This window comes from Linepithema humile, chromosome 5 (genome assembly GCF_040581485.1).
Source record: "Linepithema humile isolate Giens D197 chromosome 5, Lhum_UNIL_v1.0, whole genome shotgun sequence".
NCBI classification, from domain to species: Eukaryota; Metazoa; Arthropoda; class Insecta; order Hymenoptera; family Formicidae; genus Linepithema; species Linepithema humile.
The window spans coordinates 1,134,129-1,144,488 of NC_090132.1; the positions used below are offsets into that span (position 1 = coordinate 1,134,129).

General features: G+C 34.0%; 1 protein-coding gene across 1 annotated transcript; it reads left to right on the forward strand.

Moving 5' to 3' along the window:
• LOC105675491 (uncharacterized) lies at positions 1-9,266 on the forward strand. The gene is made up of 4 exons (XM_012372689.2): positions 1-4,527; positions 4,864-5,140; positions 5,641-5,907; positions 6,575-9,266. The coding sequence occupies exons 1-4, from the start codon at positions 4,279-4,281 to the stop codon at positions 6,661-6,663; spliced, it is 882 nt and encodes a 293-aa protein (XP_012228112.2). The 5' UTR covers positions 1-4,278; the 3' UTR covers positions 6,664-9,266.
• The last annotated feature ends 1,094 nt before the right edge of the window (positions 9,267-10,360 follow it).

A 10,360-nucleotide genomic window follows, 5' to 3' on the forward strand; every position in this document is an offset into this window, starting at 1 on the left:
AAAATAATTTGTTACAAATAAAAAAAATCTTATTTACTTTTTATTTAAAATAAATCGTATCTTCTTCTGATTATTCCCGCACTTTGTAATTTTGTAGTGCTATTGCAATTTTGCTGTTAAGATTATGTTTTCAACCGTGAGAACGAAATTAAAGGAGAGGCTGTTTAAGCCATGCGCAATTGCTACACAACACTTTATGATTTATGGTCCCACGATGTTGACAATGACAGTCAAAGGCCTTAATTGCTATACCCGGTTAACCCTGAGTCATTTCTTCAGTTATGAACCGGCCACCGTGACTGTCGCTAAACACATCTTCATTTCACCGCTAAACGTACCGCTGAATTGGATATCAATTGGTAAATCCATCGAAACGTAATTTAGTACAAACGAATGTCAGTTATTTGAAATGCTAATTACTACTGCAAATTGTAAATGCTACAACATAGAAGATACAGATTCTTCGTTGCAGAATAATTGTTAATTTACAAGAATAATTTTTCTAAAAAACTCGTTTACAAATCTTTTTTTATTTTTGTGCCAATAAATTTTTTCTAGATCTATGCGATTCTTTCTATATCGTTCAACGTTTCTCAGGCACTAATTGCAAGAACACGTTTTTATTTCTGAAGATGTGGATATTTTGCAATGTCATTCCTGCATTAAATGATATTCATCTGCCACTGTTTAAATGCATGATAAATTTTTCACGAAATAGGCCGTGAATGTTACAAAGTATCGTAACTAACGCAAGATTAATCTTGCGGCTCCTAGGTAGAAATTATCGATTGGTTCCAGTGCTTAACGCAATGTAAAGTAAAGTACTGCGTCTTACATCTTGCGACGTTTACGAGTCTTCTAGCGGTTAGTTGGACAGTTTAGCGCTTATCTTTTGTTCATTTTTCATATTTTGATGTAATCAAATCTTGATTATGATATTGAAGTTATCGTATAATTTGCTGATAATATGGAAATGAGCAGTTCGCTTATATTGTTCGAACTGCAACTTTTACATATTCATATTTTACAAAAGATAAAAGTAACAGAAAATTATTAATAAAATAATAAAATAATTTTCTGAACAATTAATACATCCACGTAATAAGATGTTACAAGGACCAAGACAATAACTTTTTTTTATTGAAATAATCTTTGTTTTCTATTAATATCATTTATTTAAATAGAAACGATTACATATTCAATAAGAAAAGTTGGATATTAAAATATTTTTTAGTTTCTCTCTAAAATTAATTGGGACTCATATCTCTCTTCACAATAAGCGACTCAAATTGATATTTTATGCTACTCCAATAAGCTTCTAATCAAGAAGCTTCAATCGATGATTAATGGTGTTCAACAAGTTCAAGCAAAAATAATGATTTCCTCGTAAACAGTTTTTTGCGTCCCTCCCAGGAATCTTACCGGCTAGGAATGTGTAACAAGCTGGAATAATCAAGATCGGGCAATCGGTTGCATAGCTCTATTACGATTTCATATCCTGCCAATGTCTCATAGCTAGGTCAGCGGAGCAAAGGGGGTAAGCAGGTTACGTCGCGAGCCAAAAGCGCACGCTTGAGTATCCTACCTGACTCGCGTCGACTCCCGTCGTCGCGGAATCTTCTTCCATCCCACAGAGAAGTCGATGAGCGAATGGGCACCTCCGTCGCGTGTCCTTTTTGCTTCGAGCTCGTAACCGCGAGTGAAAGCTCGTACGCTTAAACGTGCTCGGCATGCCTCAAGCAGCGTGTTTGTTATTCATTCCTCATCGTGGTAATCCAGCCGGCGCATACCGTTCACAGAAAATGATCTTTCAGTGATGTTTTTTATGCAAATCCGATAAAGCAAATTTCCAGGCCAGTGAATCTTTCAGGTTTGCGTGTTTGCAAAAATTTATTGCCCGTATTTCAATGGATCAGTGAATCGTGCTTTTTTCGTAACCTTGAAGCTTATATTTTTAATTTTTACAACCAAAAGATCTTCTTAAGGTATTAGCCGTTACAAATTATCGATAAAAAGAAAGATTATAAATTTTAGTTTTGTTGTTGACAAGATTTTCCAGGTTCTTGATTAAGTAAGCCTGTTAGCGTGATATAACATTATTTATAACATATCAATGTAATATGATAGCTAATATGACGCATAATAAACTTGTATAAAATACTTATAATTATAGATCGAGAGTGCTATAAAAATATAGAGATTTAGATCGATCAATTTAGTTTTCCAATTATTTGATTTTATCTATTCAGTTTTTTACATCGCTTAAATGCGTTTGTTTGTGGCACGGTATTCACAGCATAAAACATGTCAAGCGAACTATCAAGGCAGGATGAGATGTTGACTACCAAGGAGCAAATGGTGGTTTTCAAAAATCGCGTGTAAATGGCAAATAAACAATTTGATGTGAAGCCAAAGGAAGGCGCAAAGGTGAAAACCGGTTACAGAAAAGAGGCTGCGCCGCAGTCATACGTTGTATATATAATATTCTGATTCCATGCGAAGACTGGAATGGCGTTAATAGGTCGATCAATTGCCTCTTACCCGCCTTATTTTTTTTTTCACTGCGTTGAAATATATCCTTTAGCGAATTGAAATATATTTGTTATAGCACTGAAATATATATCCTTAGGACTTGCTTATTTACACTTATTTTTTGGATTCTTTGGATCATTTAGATTTAATCGTAATCGACACAACCGTAATCGATTTTTCCTTAGATAATCACTTTAATACTTTTTCTCATAAATAAATTTGTTTCACATTTAATAATAAATTTTTGTGTAACTTAGAAATTAATAAGATTACTATCTCGTTAAAAATCGAATTAGAAAATTGAATATATTTTATATTAATTTACATTTCTAAAAATTAAAATAATTTTTAATTGTTTAAAAAATTATTACTTGAACATTTATACTAATAGCAGTAAGAATAAGAAATTAAGATTGAAGTCATGATTTAAATGGACTCTGATTTTCGAATGAAATACAGATTACGATCTCAATCTTATGACATTTACTTTCTGCCTTCCAGAAGAGATTATTTACAAATTATAACGTTATCTGCGATTATCTGCAATCAAAAATTGAACGGTCGTTGCGGGTGGGTACACTAGAAAATATAATGCTTCCACCGTCTGAAGAATGTTCTCGTCTGCAATTACGCAGAAGAGAATGTCGGAGGAGAACTTTTTCCTGGATCTCTAAAGGGAATCACGGAAGGATATTGTTATCATACGATCATCACAATATGTGCCTCTGTCCTCATTTTGCAAATTCGATTATAGGACATTCCGCTTAGGGACACAGAATTACACGATGAAATCGGAGAATACATACACCGTTTAGTAATTATTGTGCGGTTCACCGCCGTTTCTCTAAGCAAACTTCGTGAAAAATCTTGATTGTATGCCATTAAGCTGACAATTTTGCGCAACTATAATATACTATTAAATTATTCTGATGTTTAATCGAAAATTAGATTACTTACTCTTTCTAGAACATTGTTTTCTGGATTTACTGGATCAAATAAGATAATCGAACTGAAGCTTTCAAGGTACTTGATATATAAATGTTATCCTGCTTTATTAAGCAAATATTTTTCTTTATTTTCCGCAAACATCAGAACGCGTAGAGTGAATCGCAGTAAATTCAGGAAGATTGAAGCAACGGAAACTGTGCAACGTTATAACTGTTTTGATAATTTTCCTTTTCCTTCTTCTTGATTTTCGAGCAGCAATATTTTCGTTTAATGCGTTACGAATTTCGTAATGCGGCCAATACTTTTCACTGTCATTATGTGGATTACGTGGAGGTTTCATAAACAGCCAACCGGCGAGTCTAACGCGTCCTCCGCGACGCCGCGTCGTGCAGAGTGCAGCAGCAATCTCTGTACGGCATTATCTAAGTCATGGACCGTTACCCCCACCGACCTAAATGCACGCCGTATAAATGGTCAGGACACCTTCTAACCACTGTCAGTGAGCTTGTGGACCTAATCTCGCCATTCTAACGTACGTGCATCGTCGTGCCGTGGAAAATAGTGCGCGATAGCACGCTGCGGTGACTCTTGACACTTTTGTAACGTTACATATGGTTTCTTTCAATTAATTGCGACCTTCCTGTGTGGTGCGTTACGATGATTCATCCAGTCTGTACAATCCACGCGAAGAGTGATTATACAAGTTCGGAACGAAAGAGATGATCGTCGCCGCAGTCTATAAGGAAATATAAACCGGTTGATTGAAATAATTGAAATTTATAGTGCACAATTAAAATTATGAAGTGTGAAAATTTCGGTATTGTCAAATGTTTTGGCAGAGCCGGATGTTCAAAAGTGGCTGAAATGTTATGTTGGATATTTCTTCTGTCGATCATCTGTTCACATCGGACTTATTCATTGTCTTTTGACAATACAACGGATCTTTTTGTTCAAAAATGCCAGCTGGAATGTAGCTTACGACGAGATTTTTCAACTTGTGGAAAATACAAAGTCGTGAAGTGGTTGAACACATTAGTGAAAGAAAAGGTATTTGATGTAAATACGTTTAATTAAAAAAGTTTAAGAATTTTAATTCACATTACACAATCTTAATATGAGTAACAAATTAAACAACAATTAAATGGAAATATTATTTTTATTTCATTTAATTTTCTTTGATTTTGATTTAGCTATATTTTTCTTAGAAATGTCACAATTTTTATGATGTAATTATCATGTAAAATTTTAATGAAAACATTAATTAAATTAAAATTTATTAGATATAAATCTATATTTTATCAGATATTAACAATAATAAACAATTGCACTTAATTTATGATATTTAGGAATTATAATTGAACTAAGAAAAATATTATTATTTAGGAATTTAATTACGGACCATTTCAAATAATAAGGATCCCATCGATGTACAAGCAACCCTTTTTGCCTCGTTTGCCATATTCTCGAGCATTTAAAGGCGGCATAACGGAAGTCTTGAATTTTGTTAGAAACAGTGTAGAAGATTTATTGACGAAACGTGCCATTGTGTATACAGTAGGCAATTCGGAAAACGCACGTGATATTTCTTCGAATCTGATGTTTATGGACGAGGATGAACTTAAGCGGCTAAAGCAACTAAAGGAGGAGGAAGAAACTCAAGGTAAAATCTAGTAACATCCATCGTATGAAAAAATATTTATACATTAATAAAGGGATGTTGAAAAATTTTATTTTCTTATAAAATTAAATTATATATTTTTTAAATAAAAAGTTTTCTGTCTAGATTACGTAGTAATTAAAAACAAACGATAACTGCATTTCATATTTTTTAGTCTTAAAATTCTTGAAATCTTTGTGACACATTAATCCTCGCAATAACAAAGAAAGGTGTACTTACTATTGTATTCTATTCAACGGGACGATAATTTAATCGTTGCTTCTGTTGCATTTTATTTCGGATAACGGTCAACGTTACGCGAAACAAGTATTATCGCTATAAATTCTATGTCATTTGCTACAATGCTCTAAATGTTTGGAAAAAGCAATGTATGCGAAATGACAACGTTTAGTACCTTGTATTTCTCGTAACGGCAACAGTCTGTTACAGTGTTTGACAATTTTAGAGAAATCGAAAATTAACGTATACCATTCATTTTACAGGCAACTGGCGAATTTTCAAGAAAAAGAAATCCATAATTCTCCCGATTCTTATATTATTAAATTTAGTAAAATTAAAGTTATTGTTATTGCCGATATTCTTGGGAGTTCATTTTATCAAAAAACTTCTTGTACTCGGATCTTTAGTTTTACCATCAATATTGGCGCATTTAAAAATTTGCAAAGTACAACAGCCTCACCATGCACATCATTCACATCCTTTTCAAATATGGTCCACTGCGGCGGATTCATCGGCCGATTATCCAACAGGTAAGATCATCTAAAGAAAGCTTATCGTGAAAAATATCAAACAAATATCCATTATTCAAAAAAATTGTTAATAGAATAATAATAATAGGAAAAAAGTAATAAAATATTTTCATTTTCAATTTATATTATTCTGTACGATTGCATTTAAAATTTACTTAACAGTAAAAACTCGTCATGCATTCAATTTTAGATTATACAATTATAAAGTAAAACTTGAGTTGTGCAAATATAAAATAAATTTCTTTATCAAACAAATTGCCATGATATATAATGACTTGACATCATTATACGTTTATGTAGACTGAGTTAAGACTAACGTGGCTTATCGGTAGCCGCGAGCCAACTGATATATCTTTACAGATAAATATGCGTACGTATTCTGTATTGATGCTGGCATAAATATTTAATGCTAGCCGACAGCGACAAGTAGCAAACAGCAGAACAGCTGTCAGCTGTTTGTCTGATAACTTTATAATTGACATATTTATAAGTGTCCCTATTTGTCTTTTTAAGTTTTTAAACGCTTGTTTTAATGTGTTTTATGTTAATAATATTGAACTTTTTTCAATAGTTTTGTAGTAATTTTATTGTAAAACAGTCTTTCTGCCTATTCATATCAAATTTTTATAACATTTTGTAACAGGCTTTTTAACTTTCCTCTTTACAGGATATGCGCAGGATGATAATTGGAACAGAAATGATTATCAAGTAGGATATCCGATAAGTTATCAGATACTTCGCAATCCCTACGGGTGAAAATGTTGCAAAATTGTCAATTAATAGCGTACAGTTAGTTCTTTCGAATAATCTTCCAACAGTAAGATATGTGAATCAATTCCATCGTGACACGTGAAACTGTTAATTCGTTGACAAGTAGTGCAATTGCAGTAATGATTAATCTTTATGATTTGTGTAATCTTGGTAATCGTGTAATCTACTATTAAATTGCAATCACGATGAGCTGCACGCGGTATACGTGCCGAATGGATTCCAATTAACGTCGTCGCCGAACGCTTATCTCGACTCCACTCTCCGTCCGCCGCCTATTCCGGCGAAAAACATTCGCGAAATAAACTTTCACATAATTTACCGTTATTTTCCCATCATATTGATTTATCCTTCATTGACTTGTGGACTTCGAGAAAGGGCACAGTGTTGTAAAATGCATCCGGCTTTTTTCTTAAATTCCACGTTAATGGGAACGCGTAAATAAAGATCAAATGGCTGTCTTTTTTAAGTTATGAGAATTAGTAATAGTTTACAGTTTATTGTCTTTTATTGCCTACTTTGTACTATTTATTGTTGAGTTTATGTTAAAGCGATAGAGAAAATGTGTTCACATCCCGCGCTCTACATCGCACAGCTGATTGTTAATTAGCTTTCACTTATTATTCAACGATGAAAAATATTGTGGCTGCAAAACTGTGACTTTCCTTGAGAATCATGTATACAATAGTTTTCTTCTTGAAAGTTTTTCTTTTATCAATAGAAAGTAAATGCATCATTATAAATTAGAACTGCAATATTCTTTAGAAATCAATCATCAAACATTATTAATAAAATATTATTGAAAAATTATTACATAACTGATAAAAATGTTTAATGCAATTACAATATTTTTCTCTCCCTCTCTTTCTCTCTCATATTTTACACCGATTTGTTAATATAAGCGATATTATCGTACAGTAAGAGCATTTATATTGTAATTTAAGCTTTACACTTGTAGATAATTATAATTTTCTTCTACTAAAATTTGTAGACATAGGAATTGTATAAAATGTTCGTTGACTCTCGACACCAAATGATGCGTTTGACATGTTGCTTCCTACATATCTTACGAATCGCGATTTTTCCCGAAACTTTAAGATAAGGATCGATAAGTCGTCGCACTTGGAGCAGCACTAGCAGGCAGTAGGAAGAATCGTGGTCAAGGTCATATGCTGCCCGGGCACTCGGCCGAGTACGATGGCCCCTCCACTGACCTACTGGCAGATTTGGACGAGCGCCCGGCTTGCGGTTCAAACGTGCGTACGAGTTGGTTTGCGCGTCGTGCTGTTACACATCTGTGCGTATACCTTGACCGACGTGTCCGTGTGTACACATACGCGTGCCCACGCACGCGGTCTGATCCAAGACCGTTATCGACTCGCGGACAGTGCACGGCGAAAGGCCAGTAATCGTATCCATCAACCCGGTCGACACATTTAGGCCCCCGTGTCACACCTAGTGAATTTCATCGTTTTCCAGATACGTTTTTCTCAGTCCGCCGCGTGTAGGATCATACATATAATCTTAATTAATCACCCAATGTGTATTCTTCACCGGACTTTCCAACGCGTATTTTTAAAGCCACTATGATGACTGATATTGATCTTAATTTTATTATTTATTATAATTAATATTGTTTTTTTTAATTATTTTTTATTACAAAGATAATTGTAATTCGTCGTAAGGAATAGTGCAAGATATTTTCGAAGGGTTTCTCGACTCTTCGCTGGCGAGCGGAAGGTCGATAGCAATATCTGGGCTCCATGAAACGGTAGGGAACGCGAATCGGAAGCGACACTTCGCGCATCGCTACGGATACGCGATCATGCGGTGTGCACTCGTTCGTGGCAATCCGACCGTTACGTTCTTACGTTATATGCGAACGAAAAAGTCGCATTAACGTAACGGACCATCGTCCATGTCACGGCGTTCGACTTGCGTATCCGTATCTAACGTAGAATGTATTGCTCGTCCATTGTACGATTTGTATATGTGCTTGATTCGTATGCGCGTATGACGTAAACAGGTAATTCTGAGTGTGCGTTAAATGCTGGAGATGTTTCTCAGGATGTTATAAATGAGAAGCTCGCGGAAAGGAAGGCCGCGCCAACTTAGACGATTTAATTGACGGTTTAGCTCGAATAAGTCTACTGTTTTTCCTTTTGGCAGGAAATCGTTTTTACTCGCAGAAGTCGATTAGAATTACGAGTGATTCTCTGAGAAAAGATATCCAGATTGAATTCGTTCTTTTTTTTCATGAAAATTGATTAAAATTACAATTGTGTTTGATTTTGTGCGAAAAAATATCTATATGAAATTAGAAATTTTTTGTACCAATTTGGTTTAAATTTGAAAACTTTTTTTTGGATATTTTTTACCGATGTCAATCATGTTGCGTGCGTAGATGACTTTCAATAAAATAGAAGTAGAAAAATATTATTTGCAAGCGTTCAGATAGTTGATATTTATTTTGTTTTTTGATTTCCATAAATAAAATCTATTGGCGTTTGTTAAAAGTGTGTTTAATGTTATAATTTCTATTTGTAACTGTAGATTTAAGAGAAAAATAAAATTGTAAGATAACTTATAAATTAATGCGTCTCTTTTTAACCTTCCTGTATTAAAATACACTCTATAATATTTTTGTGTTTATAGATATGAATTTGGCTTAGCACTTTTTGATTAATTTCAATGCATGACTGAATAAAAATGTTATCGAAAGATTGCTTGGAAAAAGAATATGCAAAAAAAAATAGTAAAAATATAAATATGATTAAGTTAACTGTGTTTACATATAACTGACGGTTTTGGTTTAGGTGTGTCATACCGGTTTGGATGTGAAATTTGAACGAAAAGAAGTGATACACCAGTTTGACCCTCTTTCCACAATCCTCTTTTCTTACATTTGGCAGTCATATCAGAGACTTCGATGCAATATTAAGTTATAAAATGCGACCTACTGAGAAAAAAAAACATGTATCGCATACTACGAAATTTCAAGGTTTAAGGACACTTATCCATCTCAGAATTAATTATTATAAAATTATCGTAACTTATAATCTTTTCGCGAAGAAAGATGCTAAGAAAAGGGAAAAATCTGTTATTGCAATTGTTATGTATATTAGTCTTTGTAAAAAAGATTGAGAGGCTATTTTTGCGAGGCTTTTACCGTTTTCCATCGCGATTTATGATGCAAAGTCTGTAGACATTATTGCAAAGTGCCGGAGAATTTGTTTTTGTTTGAAAGCATCAATAGCATTCACAATCAGTAGTGTTCTCGTAAAGATTCTTTTAACGTTACGTTATAACGGGTTCCTTCTAATGCCACTGTTCATTTGCAAACGTCATCTTTAAACACGAGACTTATATACCGATGTCAAGTGCAAATAGTAAATTAATCTATCACTTTGTGATAATCGAATTAACTGTTATTTCGATCGCAAAAGGATGACCGAGTCCATGTGGAAACCTAAAATCAGGTAAACTAGTTTTTTGGAGACCAGCTCAGGTCATACGAATGCCACACGATGAAAACGTTAGTACCGCCTCCAATATCGGCAAGTTTCTGAGAAAACACGAGAGAAATCGCTCGTAAAAGTGTGTAACCGCGATTGAACTCGTGACTAATTCGATTCGATTTGAACGAGTGATCTTCGCTGACGTCATAACCAAAGATAATTTCCAT

What these genes read in the sequence shown, in the direction of transcription:
- LOC105675491 (XM_012372689.2), top strand. Translation starts at nt 4,279, where the DNA reads ATGAAGTGTGAAAATTTCGGTATTGTCAAATGTTTTGGCAGAGCCGGA. An exon ending in GGAGGAGGAAGAAACTCAAG is followed by an intron (nt 5,141 to 5,640) that starts GTAAAATCTAGT and finishes TTCATTTTACAG; the next exon opens with GCAACTGGCGAATTTTCAAG. An exon ending in ATCGGCCGATTATCCAACAG is followed by an intron (nt 5,908 to 6,574) that starts GTAAGATCATCT and finishes TCCTCTTTACAG; the next exon opens with GATATGCGCAGGATGATAAT.